The following is a 19,075-nucleotide window of genomic DNA, read 5'->3' as shown; positions in this document are numbered from 1 at the left end:
CAGCATTCATTAGCAATGGCCCAGTCATCTCAAAAGAGCTTTGCTGATGAGGGTGGTCATTTTTCCAGTGGCATCAAGTAGATAGCTGAGCACACTCAGAGGTCTGTAGAATGGACATGATTTTAAAAGATTATTCCTTTTCTATTTCTCCCCAGTGGTGAGGACCTTTGACATCATGTGAGCCAACCTACAACTCAATACGTTAACCTCCTCTTGCATATCCTTTGTACCCCCCACAAAAATTCAGGCATCCAGCTTCTTGAAAGCCTTCACTGAGGGATGTGTACTAGCTCACAAGGGAAGCAGTGAAGCACAGCGGTTAGGAGTTGAAGATTTATGATCAGACCTGGGTTCATATCCCAAGTCTGCCATTTACTGCATGACCTTGCACGTTACTTAGCTTCTTGAATTCCTGCGTTTCCCCATCTGGAAAATGGGACTGATAATTGTACTTACCTTACATGGTCATCTCATAAAGTATGTGTGGCGTTTAGCATTGGAAATGTGACTTGTACTCAACACTATCTAAATTATTAAGTTTTTATTAATCAATTAATTTATTATTAATTATTAAATTACTGATTTATTATACTTTGAAATAATTTTGATGGTGTTTTATCCAGGTGATATCCCCTTGGCACCTGTGACATGTCAAGCTCCATATTAGAATAATATCATACTTAATAATCCAGATATTTCTCACAGTGAGTCTCTCTGTGAGTTCCAGCTATTGGCCCCAGTCCGCCACCTGGAGAGCTTGTCCTCATGACAGTTCTCCTGAAGATGACCTTCAGACTGACTATCCATGTCCCCTCAGTCTACATTAGAGTAGGTGTCCTAGTCCTTCATTGTCCAGTTGCTCCTGGACTAATTGTAAGATTGATTTAGCATTTATTAAATGCCTCGTGTATGCCCGACCCTGGGTGAGATGCTGTGGATACAGATGAGTCTGGGAAGGGAGAACATTTCAGACCTTGGGTGGGGAAGGGTAATTCAGGAGCAGAGAGGCCATCTCAGGGGGGCTCCCAGGTAGGAAAGAGCCCCCAGGCAGATTTTAATTAATTCCCAGTCAGGAGAGGAGTAGCCTCCGCCTCCTTTGTGAGTCTCGTCTTTGTCCCGGCACCCATTTCTCTTCTAGGTTCCCACCCATCAGAGCTTTCCCACCGCAGACAATTTCAGCATTTTACTAGTAGCGAAAAGACACTGTATCACAGAGGTACATAGAAACACAGATTCTGGCCAGACATCTGAGTCCAGTTGATACTCTGGAATCACTTATTTGACCCCTCTGCCTCACTTTCCTTCTCTGGAAAATGGGGGTAATGATAGCACCTAAAACAATAGAATCTATGTGAAAATTATGAGAGTTAATCTACGGAAAATGTTTATAACAGTTCTGGTCCTGATAAGGTTTCTGTAGATGTTTGTGACTAACTCTTATTCTTGCGTTGTCAAAATGAAATAACAAAGCTACTACAATGTACTAATGTTATAATTTTTTTTCCCACAGTAAAGTTTAAACTTAATGTTTTTTATGTTGTGCATTTATCCCTCTTATTTGATTCTTTTAAGTGGTCTATTTCAAGTTAACTACTAAAGTGGAAGGAACACTTAGACAGGAAACTATCCTAAGGGAATTGGAGTCTAGAAATAACCATTCTGAGAGCACAAGGGCCCTCTTGTACCATCACAAACAAAGAATAAAAGTCCCAGTTTACTTGTGCTAACAGTGCTCGATTGATATTCAGAGAACAGGACCATCCAGAGAGAAAAAAATAATAACATTTCACAATTATCATTTACTTGGAAAAATATTCATTTTGGTGGAGCAGAACATTGAAGAACTTGATTCAGACCAAGTTTAGGGCACATCCCCATGTGGGTCTACCTTCTCTTTATTTGTCCTAATTAGGCTGTGGCTTCCATCTGTCCATTGTGTAGCTGGTGCCCTGGGACTGAAATCTTGTCCATGAGGTTAATGTGCTGGATAAGAACCCAGCAAAGGCACAATGTATCCACATGAACCGAAGATGCCTCTTCTGCTTCCTTAGTTCCCAAAGTGTTATTTTGACCTAATTATGATGTTATGTGTTTAGGGGGGGGATTTTCCTAACTCAAAAGGGGAACCACAGCCTCGTTTCTTAAATTTACATGACTAGGAGACTAATGTTTAAATTAGAAAGCCATATTATTTTAATCAGCCTTCCTTTCAGTAGCCTCGACAAATAACAGCCATTAATACAAAAAACATAGCCATCGTTAGGGCAGGGTCTTTCAACCTTGGTACTATTGACATTTGGGATGGACAATCCCTTGTTGTGGAGACTGTCCATCCGTTGTAGGATGTTTAGCAGCATCCTTGGCTTCTGCCCACAAGACGCAAGTTGCACTTGGCCATCTCACTGTGACAGCCCAAAATATCTCTAGACATTGACAGATGTCCCCTGGGGAAAGGGGGCAAAATCGCCCCCAATGGAGAAGATAGAGGATACTGAGTAGTGGCTTTAGCCTTGCAGATCCTCTGATTCTTGTGCATAGATTTGCAGTCCAGTAAACTGGTATAATGGTCATCAGGGTGCTTGACAATTAACATGGCAGGTGGTTTTGTTGATCAAAGTGAAAATTAGCTTGACTGTCCAAAAACTGGACTAGGAGTATAGTACTTTCTAGAAAGATGTATTACTAGACATGGCAGTTTATCAGTCACTTAAGAAGCAGGTACTGTTTCACCTGCTTTATCTCATTTACTTTTTACAAATCCCTGTGAGATGGGTGACGTGCTTGCCACTTTTCAAAGAGGGACAGCTCACCTCAGAGACGTTAATATATAGTTGGTCAGTGACAGAGGCAGGTTCTAACCCAGGTCAAAGACTCTTACACAGAGGCTATAAAGGACTGCACTGTTAATTTGTAAATTTGAATATCTACACTTGGTTAGTGAGCAACTGGGTTTTTATTTGCTCAGGTTGGGTTGGCGATTAATTGAAAATTGCTGTTTCTAATTGGTTAATATCAGCAGGTTGATACTGACCCCCAAATACTGCTGTTAACATGGGATGTGAACCTCCTGTCAAAAACCTCCTCTCAAACATAGCAAGAACCTTGACTTTTTTTGTGTGTGAAATCAGCAAGATAATCTACACAAAGCACCTTTGTACTTCTGTGCCTGGCTCAGAGTAGGCACCCACAAAATGAAGTTTTCCCCAGCAAAATATTCTGGCAGGCTCTACGCTGCCCAGTCCTAACTAGCAAGTATTGGAAAAGCAGCCGAAGTGGGAAACCTTTTAGAGAACTCTCTAGAAGGTTATAAGCTACCTTTTCAACTGGAGGTAATGATGTCTGACCCCAGTGGAGTGCCTGATAAGGCGTCTTGTTATAGAGATTTTAATTCCTCTCTCTATTTGGTCGGCAGTGCTGTTAGTCCGTGCCAGTTGCAGTGATCGTCCCTGTAGTTTTTAACCCCATCCCAATCCATTTCTTTCTGGGTCCCCCCCGCCCCCACCTCACCTGTCCATCTAGCCATCTTTCCATCTCTCTCCCCACCTTGCATTTGTGTCTCTCTTCCTGTTTCCACCCTGTCCCTTGTGTCTTTGTCTCTGTCTCATTCGCAGTTTTTGATTCTTTTCATCCTTTTTCCCCTCTCTCTTTCTGTGATTCTGCATTTATTAAGTATATGTCCATGTAATATTTTCCTTAGAATATGGTTAGAAAATATATTCTTGTTCTGGAGAAGTTTATAACTAGATATCTGTTCACTGTACATCCATTGATGACTTAGTTTTTTTTTTTAAAGCTAATTGAACTTATCACTTGCTTATTATTTATCCTTAACAAATTATCATAATAACAGAATTGCATGTTTTGCATGCAGTTTGCATATGAAACATAATACATATAATTGTATTTCTAGAGTCATAGGAATAATTTTTTAAGCTTGTTGCATTGAATCTGAAGTCACATTCTTGGTTTATTAATACTCAGTAGTTCTCCCCAAATCCGAAACTCCAGAAGGATAGGAGGATAAAGCTTCGGAATCTCGAGGGGTTACCAGATGTCATAGCAGCTTTCTAAGTTTTGACTCTCTGCCTGTTTACAGTGCTGCATTGAGACATGTGAGCGCTTTCCACTTTGCTGCATTAAATTGGACAAGAATAAACCTGAACACATATAGGGCAGGGCTGACCCTAAGAAGGTGACCTGTTTCACATGAAACCACTAAATGAAATGACAGCTAATAATCGGAGTCACTTTTTTTTTTTATCAGTTCTTTAGCTAGCAGGCCTTGAAATGTGGTTCAAGGGCATTTTGTTATCACAGTGCCTTGTTCATTTGCATATGCATAGTGGGGTATGTGTGTTACATTTTATATGTGTAATTTGTATGCTGTCTTCACAAAGGAGCACAAGACTCAGTGGAAAAAAAGAGATGTGCTCTGCTGATGTGTGTCCTACCTGCCCCCAGCCCCAGCCACATTAGAACAAGTGTCATATTAACCTGCTGGAAAACGTATCACAGCCCTGACCCCATCTCTTTAGCTAGGAGTTTAGTTCATAGAGGTTTTATTTAGAAGACATGATAGGAACAAGATGACTGATGGCCACCAATGAGGGGAAACACATTTGATTCTGTCTTTGTTTCCTGGTATATTTCCATCTGCACGTTAGTGGTTATTTGGAAGAAAGAAACGTGCTATATTGCAGTACCATCTTTAGGTACCTCTTGCTTGCTGAACATTTTAATCATACTTAAATGCTATCTAAATTCACTTTTTTTTAGATGTTGAGTAAAATTCAGAATGTGTAATCAAGTAAAGGAAGGGCTAAATGATGTAACGTCTTACAGGAATTATTTGAGTTAAGATGGGACGCTTCTGCAGTGGAAATGGTGAAAGGTCACTTAACTATTTCATAGCAATTAGTATTTAGAACTTTGTTTCAGAGAGTAGGAAGAGGGAATGTCTTGGATCTCTTACATCTACAAAACTGAGTGCATCAAACTCAAGACCATGACCTATAGTTACAGGGAAATGCATATGCAGATAAAGGAAGTCAACGTCGGGGTGGTGCGGGAGGGGAAACAAGTTCACTGCTTGAAAGGATTCAGTTCAGAACCAGAGGCAAACACTTTGTAGCTAGTTTGTGACGACTGTTTCTTTCATTCTTTCTCTTTTTTTTTTTTTTTAAGTGTGAAATTTTGTTCTTTTATGAAAGTCAGTGGGCTCCCTCTTGTGGCTTTGTGAAAGATTTCAGTTTCTAAGAAAACAGCTTTAGCAATGAGGAAACCATTTCCTTTCCAATAAGAAAACTTTCCATTGCTTTTCCTTATAAAGAGAGAGAAGAGAGGAGAGAGGAAGAGAGGGAAGGAAGAAAATTTACTTTGATGAAAAACCTGGTTTAGTGTCAAAGCCATGCCACATAGATCCCTATTTTAGAATAATCGTCAACATTTACTGAACATCTATCATAAGCTACTAAATATGCTGGATAATGACTTTACCACGTTATCCACTGTCTTCCTGCTCAAAATAAACCAATGACGTGGGTGCTATAGCGGTATTTTGGGTGTGAGATTCTGCCTCCTTTCCTCTCTCCAAGGGAACCCACTAAGGAGACCATATATCTGTGAATGAATGAAAAGGTAAACATCTCATGTTTTCCTATGTTTAAAACTGAGTTTTTTTTAATTGAAGTACAGTCAGTTACAACGTGTCAGTTTCTGGTGTACAGCACAGTGTCCCAGTCATGCATATACATACATATATTTGTTTTCATATTCTAAAAATGACTTTTTACATCAAACCATTTCTTTTAAATGAAGTCTGGAATAGGATATGGATTTTCTCACTGAATAACTTAGGAATTGTTCAACAATTCATTTCCGTTACTGGTTTTCTCTCTCTCTAGTTACCTGTCTCTGGAAACTTGATTGACCTTTATGGAAATCAAGGCCTGCCACCCCCAGGCCTCACCATCAGCAACTCCTGTCCAGCCAACCTACCCAACATAAAAAGGGAGCTCACAGGTAAATACCCAGCAAATGTGCCTCTTACTGGGGATTTTCTGTTAATTTTCTGATAAGCAAAGTTATCCAAATTGTGACCTCCAGAACTGTTTCCAACTTTCAGACATATGTTTTTAGGTCTCAGCAGTGGTTAAAACACTGAGCAGTATTTTAAGATGGAGGATTTAAATTTGAAAATCCTGGTTTCCAGTGTTGCTGGAAGTCCGGGGAATCAAGCCACCTTCAATCCATGGCGCTACTGCTCCGAGACACCCATCGTTGTGCCTGTGGTGGCTGTCCCTTTGGGATGCAGGCAGCAGGCAGCAGGCAGCATTTTCAATTATAAAATGTCTCTACCCAGTCTGGTGTTTTCCTTACTTGCCCGGCCCCTAGAAGTGTTTGATTTTGAGAACCCTGGTCTGCACTTTCCTTTGACACACATTCAAGCCCACAGTTAGGATAGGGTAGGAATATATTTCTTCCATCTTCGGATGCCTCCTGTTATTTTTGCTCTATCATGTACAAAAGATTTATTACATTGAGTGAAAAAATAAATGATCAAATGGAGCAATGGGTATCTCTGGTTCCTGAGGCAAGTGTGAAATTACCTATTTCGCCATTTTTGTTTAACGCTCTAAGGAAGACATTTGGCCATTAAAACATGACAAAACTGTATTAGAACTGGCATCCTACCATGCGGAATTTTATGGCCTTTACCTCATCCCCCTTTTATTATTTGGTCCTTGCATCAGACAGGATTGGGTGAACAGACTGAGACTATGGAATAGAGATTTGGTACAGAAAATGCCTGTTCTGTTCAAGAATGTCTTTTTAAAAAATACTACAGAAAATTGTGGCAGGAGAAAGACTTTTTTTTTTAAATCATTGATTCGGTTTTAAAAAGACGATTAATGAATTAATACATAAAAACCATTGATAGTACCCTACCAAGAAGGGAAAGTACAATGAAGTCTTAGAAAATATAGTTAAATGAAATCTATGTTAGATAATGATAAAATGTGGTTCGAGGAATATGCATAAAATTCTTACTTGAGTGCAGAGTGGAGTTTTGAATTATGTATAAGATTGTTTCTTCAAAAAGAAAAGAAAACAACGGGCAGGTTTGGGGGGGATGCGGGAGAAATGGGGGAAGGGGGTATACATTTATTAAACTAGAACCAAAAGCAGATATAATGGACAGTATGCTTCTAGAGTCACTGGTGTCTTACAAAATGACCAGTCTGGAGTGGTCCAGGGTAAAATGTCAGGAAAAGGAGAAAGGGGACAGGAAATGGGGTTCTGACTGCTGATAGCTTGGAAGCAGCAGGATGTAGACAAAAAAGAATAGGCTTGGGAGTCAACAGATCTGACCTAGGGGGAAAAATACTATCTTTATTAAGCCCACTTTTCCCACCACAATTAGGGTCCAGTCAGGAAGCAGAAACCACACAGTGATTTGAACAGGAAAGGGTTAAAATAAAGAATCCTCAACCTTGGCCGGGCAATCAGCTGCTAAGAGAGGACAGATACTAAAGAATACCCTAAGGCTGCAGGAGAGTGCCCAGGCATGGCCTAGGGCTGTCCTCCCCAAGGTCAGGGATCCAGCCTCAGGGGGAAGGGTGTGCTTGCAAGCACTAGATGGCTTGCCTGGCTCACTGGGTTGCCTTGACCAGAGCTGGTCCAGAGTTGATAGGTTGAGGTTAACAAGCAGAGAACTGTGGGGTGGGACTGGAAAGCTGAAAAAACAAAAAGCAAAAAAAGAAAACAACAAAAAAGTTCAGATGCCTAAGTGGGGGATGTGTGAATAAAAGTGACCTGTCATGCTTCCATGTGAGGAAAAAAACCTAGAAAATGATTTAGACTGATCTTCCCAATTGATGTAATTCAACTTCTGAATTATTTATTTATCTATCTATATCTGTATATGTGTGTGTGTGTGTGTGTGTGTGTATATATATATATATATATATATATATATATATATATATATAAAACACATATAATAAATATGCTACATGTTATGCTGAAAAGATTTCTATTTTGAAATTAAATTTTGGAGTATGGTAGTGTAATGTTTTGGATATTACTCCTGAAAAGAAAAATAACAGAGGTTCCTGAATCCCAGGATTGGTCAAACAACATGGTTCTAGGTTTTTTGTTGTTGTTGTTGTTTTTCTTGTTTTATTTTGCTCTCTGTAAGGCAGAAAGTAATCCCTTACCACAGAGATATCACAAGAGTTGCTATGGAAATAGACTTTTACAAATGGGGTTGCCACCAAATAAATGCCTTTGTACTCTATGCCTGCTTTTGTTTTTATAAACTCAGACTAGTAAATAGTTGCCCTTAAGAGTCATTGAATAATTTCATCCTAGCAGGTTCTGACAGAACCTGGCTCCAGGTTCTTAAATAACGAGTTCATTTCCACGAATCAGTTTTCACATAAGTGTGTTACCAAGGCATCAAAGGAAGACCGAAAAGTTCTCTTGCCTAAATTTGACTCCTGATAACACACTATCAACAGCACATTTCCATAGCTTCTAGTTTTGTTTTGTTTTGTTTTCTCCTTGTTCATACCTGTATGTTTACAGTGAGTCAGACATTTTGTTACTGGTCTTTTACCATCTTGTAGAAGCTGAGTTTTTGTATTTATTTTGTATCTATTGATTAAAAAAAAAAAGCAAACCTTTTAAAAGTGAAAAAATGTTAAACCCTATTTTTATTTAGAGTTAAGTCAGATAAGCATCCATTTGGTTAAAAAATGAGGTATTTTGTAGTTTACATTATTGTGTGCCTTCAACAGTTCTATTTTCTAATTGCTTCATTCACGTGCACAGCGTGTATTTTTCCCACAGAGTCTGAAGCGAGAGCATTGGCCAAAGAGAGGCAAAAAAAGGACAATCACAACCTGAGTAAGTTGGTTTTATGTTCATTTTACTGGAGTTGATGTTCCCTCTTACATCAAAAAATTTCCAGACATTATGGAAGGAAATTGATTTCATCTATTGAACGTACATTTTCTGGAAGAAAATTGTGTTTTTGAGAGACTAAAGTATATATTTTCCCTGTATTTTAGTCTCAGATCAAATTGAATTTTATACACACACACACACACACACACACACACACACACAAACACATGCACTTGTTTTTAGTACCTGAAGTAGTTTTTTATTATTATTATTATTTTTGGTAAGAAGGAGTCTTGATCCCCAACTACCCAATTATAAGTTGCTTGCAATGGAACTTATTAACAAAAGGGAATTATGGGATCACCTTCTCCAGTGAGATTTGAAAGAAAAAAATGAAACATCTGGAGGGGAGTCACTGGGTGAGCTTGCCTCCCACATTTCTGACGGTAGCTGTGACAGAAAAAAAGGAGCCTTCTAACACTGAAAAAAAAAATTTTTTGCATGCTTGATTTACTCTTGATCAAATCTTTTAGCTTTTTCCTATGAAAACTTAAGGTTTTTGTTTCATAAAGAAATAAAAGAGAAAAAGGAATTGGGCTTGGACGTAAAAAATAGTGTATGTGTGTGTGTGTGAATTTCTTATCTCATGGCCTCCTGTTCTCTTTTTCTTAAATTGATTTTTAAGAATATAAGTTATATGTAAACAATTTGTCCTTATAAAAAGGATAGCAAAAGGCCAGAGTTCTCCTTTGATCCCTAAAAATAATTGGGGTTTTTTGTTTTTTTTTTTCAATTTGCTGTTCATCTTTCCAACTTCTTTCCGCGTATTTAGGAATACACAGCCTTACCCATGCACACAGAGAATGTGATAGCATTGTTCTGTGGATGTTTTAACACAAACAGTGCCCTGTTGTCTGCATCTGTTGCTGCTTGCTTTTTCACTCAACAGTATGTCCTAAAGACCTTTTGCTGCCATGAATCTAGATCTACCTCCTTTATAAAAACGGTTGCATAGTATTCCACAGTGTGACTTGTGATATCTAGTGATCCTCCTCCTGCTCAGTGTTTGTGTTGTTTCCAGTTCCTCCCTACTGTAAACAGTGCCACAGTGAACATTTGCAGACACGCCTCTCTGGGTCCAGGGGAGTTTGTTTCTCCAGGTTAAGTGCTAAGAAATGGAATCGCTGGCTCTCCGGGGGAAGGGTGTGTGTGAGTTTTTCTTTTAATAGATACTGCCCTTTCCAGTTCCCCTTCCACATGTAAGAAGCTTTCCTCATCTCTTAACCAAGGGATTTGGGCTAACATTTCTAAGGCCTCCTCTAGCTTCCAAGTAATTTTACTCTGAGATATTTTTTCTTTTAAAATACCTTAACAATAAGATAATTAGTATCCAAAACTTCTCCTAACTGAAATGTGGAAAAGTAAGCTGGATCTTGTCAAAAACAAGTCATCTGCCTTGACTTAGTCACCTAAACGCTCAAGTTCAGGGTTGTCAGTAAAGGGCAAACATGATCAGCTCCAACTCTGAAGGCTCGAAAACAATCTGAAGATCTCATTGAACCACTGGAAATTAATACTTAAGGTTCGATGGCCCGGAAGCATGGCTTTTCCTCCTCTAGGAATTTATCTTGTAAGAGTCCTTGCCAAAATGGGCAGAAGGACACATTAGTGTATTCATTCAGAGCTGCTTAGTGAGCCCCATGACGTACAAGGCACCTTTTTCCAGAAGTGAACCAGACAGACAGCTCTCCCACCCTGAGGAGCTTACGTTCGAGTCAGGGGCAGACAGAATAGGTGTGCAAACAGATACACGCAGATGGTGTTTTCAGTACAGGATAAATACTGCAGTAGGAATGAGAAGTACATGTGAGCACTGGCAGAAGCAGTCATTGTACCCTTGAAAAAGAGGGAGAAATTGGAAATAGTCTACATATTCAGCAGTAGGGATTTGTAAATAAATCATGGTGCATCTCTGTAAGGGGTACTCACTGGCTCTTAAGAAGAATGGGGTTGGTTTGTCTACACTATATTACTAAGCGAGGAGAGCAAACGGCAGAATAGTATGTATAGGATCCCATTGTGTAGAAGAACACACTGTCTAGGGGTGTGTGTGTGTGTGTGTGTGTGTGTGTGTGTGTGTGTGTGTGTAAGATCTAGGAGCTAGCCATACCATGAACAATTTCCTCAGGCATATAGATGCTAGATGGTATAAAGAGTTGATTCTTTCTTTTTCTCTTTATACACTTCTGAATGTTTTGTAATTTTTTTTTGCAAGCATATATCACTTTTATAATAAAAAAAACTAATTGGGGTGGGTTGGCACTGAATTAAAAATGAAATGCAGTACATATAAATGTTGACTGTGGAAGGTGTCAGCTATGTGCTGGTAAGTGAGAAAAGATAGATGCAGATTGGTTTTTAGTGTAATTCTGCTTTGACTGTGTCATTCTTTATCCAGTGCATAGTTATTGAGGGGTGTATAATGTGCCAGGCTCATGTGGATACTTAGAATGCAACAGGGAATAAACATATGACTCAACAGGCCAAAAAAAAATGCAGATACTAGATGGTATAGAGCTTTGTGGATGAATGAAAGAAACATGTGGATGGTAGATAGTTCTTTGAGGAACCAAGGTGCAGACAAGGGTCTGGAATGTCAGGATGGGTATGGGAGGTGGTAGTTGACTTCTAAATAGATAGTCAGGGAAGGCTCATAGGTAAATTTGAGTCGTTACCTGAGGGGGGTGAGGGCAGAGCCATTCGCATATCTGGGGGAAGAGTGGTCCAGGCAGGGGGAACAGCAGTGTGAGGTCCTAAAGAGGGGAGTGTGTCTGGCTTGATTGAGGAAGAGCAAGAAGCCCATGGCAGGTGAGGGGTAGGGGGGACACAGCTGAGTCAGCATAGGAATGTGGTCACAGAGGGAGAGGAATGGAAATACGGTCAAATGAATGGGAGCCCCCAGATCATTGTAGGACGCCTCGAGGAGGTGGGTTTTATCTAGGTGAGAAGGGAAGCGATTGGAGGGTTTTCAGTGAAGGACTGGCATGCTCCGGCTTATCTTTTAACAGCTGCTGTGTTTCAGAGATACTAAAGAGGTAGGGAGCGGTGGGCATGGGTGAAGTAGTGGTGCCACCAGGAGGATTGCAGTAATCCAGGCAAGAGGCGATGCTGGCTTCTGTCAAGTTGCAGTGGAGGTTGGAGGCTGGAGTTGGACAGATTCTGGAAATAGTTTGAAGGTAGAGACAGCAGATTTTGATGATGGAGCAGATGGGAAAGAAATAGAGGTATAGAATTGATTCCAAGGTTCTGGCCTAAAGCAACTTAAAGGACGCAGTTGTATTAAGTGAGGTGGGAAAGCCTGTGGGTGGAGCTGTTTGAGTGGGGAAGACCAGGAGCTCAAGTTTGGAGTGTTAGGGCTGCCCATTAGACCTCCATATGGAAACATCTAGCAGTCAGACTTGCAAGCATTGCATTCTGGGGGGATGTCTGGGCTGGAAATAGAAGGGTGAAGTCATCAGTGTACGTGTGTTCTTCAAATCTATGCAACCAAATGAGATCACCGTGAAGTGAATGTAGATCAGGAAGAGTCCCAGAAACTGTGTTCTGAATTGACATCTAGGCTGCATGTATTTATCCTTAGAGCATAAAAATAATCACAAAGGATACATCAGAAATGTTGCAGTGCTGGTATCTGGATAATAGGGGACTTTTACTTCATTTTATTGATTTCAGTATTGTTTAATTTTTTGTAACTATAATATGCTTGGAAAAAGGAACTAAACAGCTCATGCTTCATAGTTTTGGAGGAAGTTTAGCTAGAAGATCAGAGGTCCAAAAGCTTCTTCAGAGCCACTGAGTATCACTTACTTTTTCTATTTTTATAAAAGTCTGATGCTAAGACAGTATTATACATGCCTGATTTAATCATAGAAATAATCACTCAGCTAAGAAAAATGCAATATATATTGAGAAAGTACTGAATAATATTATTTATCAAAGTGTACAGAATATTAGTGAGTCCAATATAAATACGTATTAGGTTATAATATGTGTAAAGTAAAATATTAATATATTTAATCCAATTTATTAGACTTTAAGTTATTTGGAATTTATTTGCCAGACCAGGTAAATTAAAAACATTTATTAACTCATATGTGCACTGTTTCACCCTCCCTTAAGAAGATGATAATTTAGTTGAACGTATAATTGGATTTATAAAAGAGGAACGCTGTTAGAATGCATAGTATAGTTAAAGATGCTTGATTTCTAGGGTTATTTTATCCAGTACAATAGCCACTCAACACATCTGCCTATTGAGCACTTGAAATGTGACTAGTTGTGACATGCTGTAAGTGTACATTGTACACTGGATTTTGAAAACTTAGTATGAGAAAAGAATGTAAAATATCTAACTTATAAAATTTTAATGTAATCTATATATAATATTGAAATTATATAATATTTTGGATATATTGTTTAATAAAAGTATTAAAGTGAATTTCACCTCTTTTTACTTTTTTAACATGACTACTAGAAAATTGAAAATTACATATGAAACTTGTGCTCTATTCCTATTGGGCAACACTGGGCTTGAGAAGGGGTTTTTGTATGGCCTACAGGCCAAGAATGTTTTTTGCATTTTTAAATGGTTTTAAAAAATCAAAAGAAGAATAATATTTTGTGACATGTGAAAATTGTATAAAATCCAAATTTCAACATCTCAGATGTTTCTTGTCAGTAGGCTTGCATTGCAAAAAATTGTATCAGTTGATAGTAGTACATTTTCAATTTTGTCAACACAAAATTTGTAGGAATTTATTTTCTCTCTTGCTGTGTAAGTATATACATAATATGCTTACTTTTGCTGTTTGGACTGCAAAGTACTCACTATTTGGCCCTTTGCAGAAAGCTGGTCGCCTTGGGGATCAGAACTGATTTCAGGTTCTTCCCTATTTATTGCTGGGTATCCTCGCCAAGTCCCTAATATCACCAAGGTGGTTCTGTCATTTGTCACCAAGGATGGTAACTCCAATCTCAGGAGTTACTAGGATCAGATGAGAAATTACAATCTCAGGACTTGGTAAATGATAGAGTTCTGCCCAAAGGTAGCTCATCTTTTAAAGTCCTTTAATCTCGGTACCCAAAACAGGAAAATAATGGGGAAATACAGATTCAGGTTTCCATCGTCCTGACCCAGCAGAGTTAATATGCACGTGCCTTTAATGAGATATGCCCAGCGTATCTGATACCATTACTAATAGCCCTTTCCTGTGCTCTTTTCTTGAAGTTGAACGAAGAAGAAGATTTAACATAAATGACCGCATCAAGGAACTAGGTACTTTGATTCCCAAGTCAAATGATCCGTGAGTACAATTGCATGTTAATCTGCATCGAATATTTTTTCTTACCTTAATGTTTTTTTTTCATATGTTGCAAAAACGCAGTTATAAAAACTAGAGTCAAGAAGTACCCCCTCTCCCTTAGGCTCCCTTTGTGAATACTCGTATTCTTGCCCCTTTCTTTTGGTTAGTGTCATCAATCTGAAATTTCGAGAGAAATAAACTGAATTGTTCCAAGGGATTATTGGACATGAGCTATTCAGCTTTGGATATGAGGAGGTGGCTCCCTGAAATCTGAGAATCCTTGGCAAATAAACACCAAGCTACTAAAAAAATTCTTTTATCAGTTCATACTGAGACAGAGAGTATCAGTATCATACAGGACAGATTTCAGTGGCTGATAAAGCAAGATTTGTTGTCTATTTATTGGCCCTTAAACTCACACAGTATCTACGGGCACTAAGAGCTGATGTTGAAGATTTCAAGTTTAACAATATTCAACAGATAAAAGGTCATTTTCTTCCTCAAAAATTTAACATGCCCTCTGTTTGTTTTACCTATCTAGGGGAAAAAAAGTAATTTTTAATCCTCTTGTAAGTACAGGTTAGCTTATTTGGATTTCAGCTTTCAATCTCATCTCTTTCAGAGATGACAGTTGTAAAGATAATTTTCTTACCAGCAACATCAGCAAATTGGACAACAAATACACAATTTTTATCCATTAGAAATTGGCCCATTTGAAGTAAGGGGCTAGAGGGTGTATACATTTTAATGGCTTCCGAAGGCATTCTATGAAATTAGCCTTTGACTGTGACCTTTTAGCTCCCTAATAAAATGTGAAGATGAAATCAAGCATTATTCATGCAAGGCTTATTAAATTTGCTATTCACATTATTGTTGGGGAATTTGTGACAAAATAAAATAAAACCATTGCCCGTTCTAAGGTGGTTTTGATGGATGTTTAAGCACGGTTTCCATCATCACCATTTTGCTTTCCCAGGTTTCAAGGAAAGCCGTTTTGAAACTCAAAACATTCAGATTCTCAGTTCTGCCACACAAATTTATCCTACGAAGGGGCTGTGACCTTCATTTCCAATAGTCAGTCTTGCATGATAGTTGAAATTGAATTCCCATTTTCCTGTTCTTTATCAGCTTTCACTTTTTTAGTGTATTCTTTTAAACTGTGGCACGTGGGTCTCTTTAGCAACATATTATGAAATTATGGGGCTGTAGTGAAGGCCTCTATTTGCATATCTTCCTTCCCTATTGTATTAGAATACTTATGTGTTTATAATCTGAACTGATAATGATCTTTAATTGTAGGCATTGTTTGAAGATAAAATGGACTATCATCTGTTACGGGGGCTTCCCTGTAGCAGGTTTCTGGAGCAGACTTTGAGGCTGCAGTAGAGATATGGTCTAGCTGGTCAGGGTCTCAGCCCCATACCCTCTCCTGCCCTACAGCAGATCTGCTTTTGTTGATTTAGATATTGGGGATCTGTTTACACTTTTGTGTGAAAAAAGGGTTGCTCTCATTGCAAAAAGAAAAAAGAAAGGTTCAAAAACCCCAAAGCATAATGGATTAATTGGGTCTCACAAGGAAGTAACACCCAAGATAATTGGTTGGAATAGTCTGTTCTTAAAAACTGAGTGGCTGCTAATAGGTTTCAATGCTGGTTTCCCACCTTACTGGCCTACTTAAGGCATCTTCCACTATAATTTTATTTCTCTGTGGCTGCTGAAGTTTCTGTTACTTTCTTCTCAGCCCTGAACATGAGGCAGGTTGGCTTTGTGCTCACTCTGGTATCCGAGGACACCTCCCTGGGTTGCCATCTTGGGTGCTCAGACCCCAGGGATCAACCCCAGAGAATTCTCTGGGGGCAGTAACTCGGCCTCTCATGGGAGGGCTTCTGTTTTCTTCTTCATCTAACCCATATGAGGATCAATTACGTGGTGGCTTGTTTTAATGGCCCTCCGTTCCCACATCCCAGCTGATACTTCCGATCTGCTTTTAGCAGCCGTAGATTATGGGGTAGGAGGTTTTCCATACATTAAATTGTTTTTGTTTTCACCATTGTCGTTATCATCATGAATATTGCCTATAAAAGAGCTCAGGTTAATTTAAAGCACTACAGGAATACTACTTATGTAGTTATAATTTTATTCTTAATTATTTTTCTGGAGCACTCTGAATTTTTCAACTCACTTTTGCCTACATTTTAATGGCATTCTTAATATTCTCATATATGAGTACATTAGAGCTACAGTGATTAAAAACTGAAAGCACCAAGCTCAGGCTGCTTGGGTTGGAATTCCAAAACAGTCCCTTATTAGATGTCTGACCTTGGGCAAGATACTTGAATTCTCATGCTTCATTTTGCTCATCAGTTTTTTTAAAAAGGTGGGGAGGGCAGAACAGAATATTCCTACCTCGTCTACTTGTTTTGAGGACTCAATGACATAAGAGGAAGAGTTGTTTAGGGCACGGAGTCTGAAGCAAGTTTCTCCCGGCTTTACCACTTACTGGCTGTTTGACTTTGGGCAACTTACTTAACCGCTCTGTGCCTTTCTTTTCCAGCCTGTAAAGTGGGGATAATATTAGTGGCTACCCATTGAGGTTGTTACAATTAAATGAGCTGTCAAATGCTTTAAAAAGTACCTGTCACACAGTAAATGCTAGTTAAGATAACTATTGTAATTACCATGGTGAATTGTTAACATAGTGTCTGTTCCATTGTTTGAACTGTACTCTATAAACTGTTCCCAGGATATTCATATGAAGTGCCTCCTTTGATTCTAACAGCATACCTATGAGGCTGCTCATATGAGTATAGTATTACCATCTTATAGATGACGATGCAGAGACTAAGAGAGGTTGATAACTTGTCCATGAATATTCATGATACAATCCAAGGACACTACTTTTGTGCCACATACAATCAAGTAGTGAGATCTCACAGAATTTTTTTTTTACCATAGCTATTCCATCTGTCTGAATGAGTTAACTTTTAGAGCTCTGAAGACATATAATTATTTAACGTAGTGTTCAAGAATATTGACTTTGTCATCATCAGAGCTAAATTTAAGTCCTGACTCCACCTCCATGTACAGCTCAGGGACCTAGGTCAAGTTGACTAGTCTCTGTTTCAGCACATACACAACATCCCTCCCTCTCAAGGCGCTTGTCCAGGTAGAGTAAGACCTTGTAGAACAAGTGGGTTAGACGGTGTCCACTGCATGTCAAGCCCTCAGTGAGTGATAAAGATGATCAACTCATAGTTATCCGATCTTTAGAAACTGAATGCTCTGAATATTGAATTTTCACGGAGCCTCAAATCCTAAAAAAAGAGTTTCTTTCCTTCCATTTTCATCCCAGAGACATGCGCTGGAACAAGGGAACCATTTTAAAAGCGTCTGTGGACTATATCCGGAAGTTGCAACGAGAACAGCAGCGTGCGAAAGAGCTTGAAAACAGACAGAAGAAGCTGGAGCATGCCAATCGGCATCTGCTACTCAGAATCCAGGTACACGGTGGGGGCTGGGTGAGGTCGACTGCTTGTCACTGACTTGAAGATAGAAGGAGAAAGGGTATAATGAGCCATGAGGGAGTAGACTTATGGAGCCCTAACGCAGTCTGTACTCATTATTTGTGGATTCCACTTTGTGCTTTTGCTTCCTCGTGAAAATGTATCTGAAACCCCAAAGTCAACCCTTGAGGCACTGGGATGCTCATTTGCAGACATGTGCAAGGTGGTGAAGTTGGCATGTCTGGTGCATTTGTTCCCACTTACGATTGGACAAGGCATTGCTCTCCCTTCTGGTTTCAGCTTGTACTGTAAACAAGTGTCCTCTTTGCTGTCTATTCAGTGCCATGTTTTTCATATTTTTGTGGGTTTTTTTTTTTTTTGGAGGGGGGCATGTTTTGGTATTTAAAATGGCCTCTAAGCAGAGCCCTGAAATGCCATCTCGTGTTTCTAAGCACAAGAAGGCTGTGATGTGCCTTACGGAGATAATTTTCTTTCAAACGTGAGTTATGGTCCTGTTGTCCATGAGTTCAATTTTAGTGAATCAACAACACGTACTAAACAAGGTGTCTTTAAACAGAAACACACATAAAGTTGCATGTTGATTGGTTTGTGAGATGTTGTGACCGCTTGCTTGCAGGAACCTAATCCTCTGTTTCCTCTGGGAGCGATGGTTTAGTGTTCACTCATCCAGTGTTCATGGCAGCTCTATAGCACATAACTGTCTTTGGCCCAATGTGCTGCTACAACAAAAATTCCATAGACTGGGTGGCTTACACAACAAACATTTATTTTTCACAGTTCTGCAGGCTGGGAAATCTACAGTCACAATGCTGGCAGACTCACTGTGTGATGAGCGCCTGCTTCTGAATTCATCGATAGCTGTCTTCTTGCTGTAAGGTCACATGGCAGGAGGGGTGAGGGAGCTCTCTGGGGTCTCTTTGATAAGGGCACTAATCTCATTCATAAGGGCCTCCTGTGATCTTATCACCCCACAAAGCCCTACCTCCACATACCATCACATTGGGTACAAATTTTAGGAGGCACAGACATTCAGTCCAAAGCCGTAACTACTGCAAATAATGAGAATTGACAGTAGTTGTTAAATACAGAGGTGCCTTAGTAATGAGGGGCAAGCCAACCATGGTCATAGCTCGTGTTTATGGGGAACCTGGGGACACCCAGATCTTATCATCAGGATATAAATTTTAGAAATTGTTACAGGTAATGAAGTTATCCCATACCTAACTTTACCTTACATACTCTTGGAGAAATACTAATTTTAATCATACGTGGAATTCA

The 19,075-nt window shown here is 39.3% G+C and overlaps 1 protein-coding gene across 15 annotated transcripts in view; it reads left to right on the top strand.

Moving 5' to 3' along the window:
* The window catches only part of MITF (melanocyte inducing transcription factor), a 209,298-nt gene that overhangs the window by 183,229 nt on the left and 6,994 nt on the right, over positions 1-19,075 (top strand). For 11 of the 15 annotated variants that reach the window (XM_074344470.1, XM_074344480.1, XM_074344476.1 and 8 more), the window contains 4 exons: positions 5,904-6,021; positions 8,836-8,910; positions 14,198-14,273; positions 17,626-17,773. In XM_074344470.1, the coding sequence (XP_074200571.1) occupies positions 5,904-6,021; positions 8,836-8,910; positions 14,198-14,273; positions 17,626-17,773 (417 nt within the window). The remainder of the gene's footprint in view (positions 1-5,903; positions 6,022-8,835; positions 8,911-14,197; positions 14,274-17,625; positions 17,774-19,075) is intronic. The other 4 variants (XM_074344472.1, XM_074344481.1, XM_074344471.1 and 1 more) reach the window with 1 other exon arrangement.

This window comes from Camelus bactrianus, chromosome 17 (genome assembly GCF_048773025.1).
Source record: "Camelus bactrianus isolate YW-2024 breed Bactrian camel chromosome 17, ASM4877302v1, whole genome shotgun sequence".
NCBI classification, from domain to species: domain Eukaryota; kingdom Metazoa; phylum Chordata; class Mammalia; order Artiodactyla; family Camelidae; genus Camelus; species Camelus bactrianus.
Note: the sequence above shows the minus strand (reverse complement) of the source record. Positions and strands in the feature narration are given on the sequence as shown.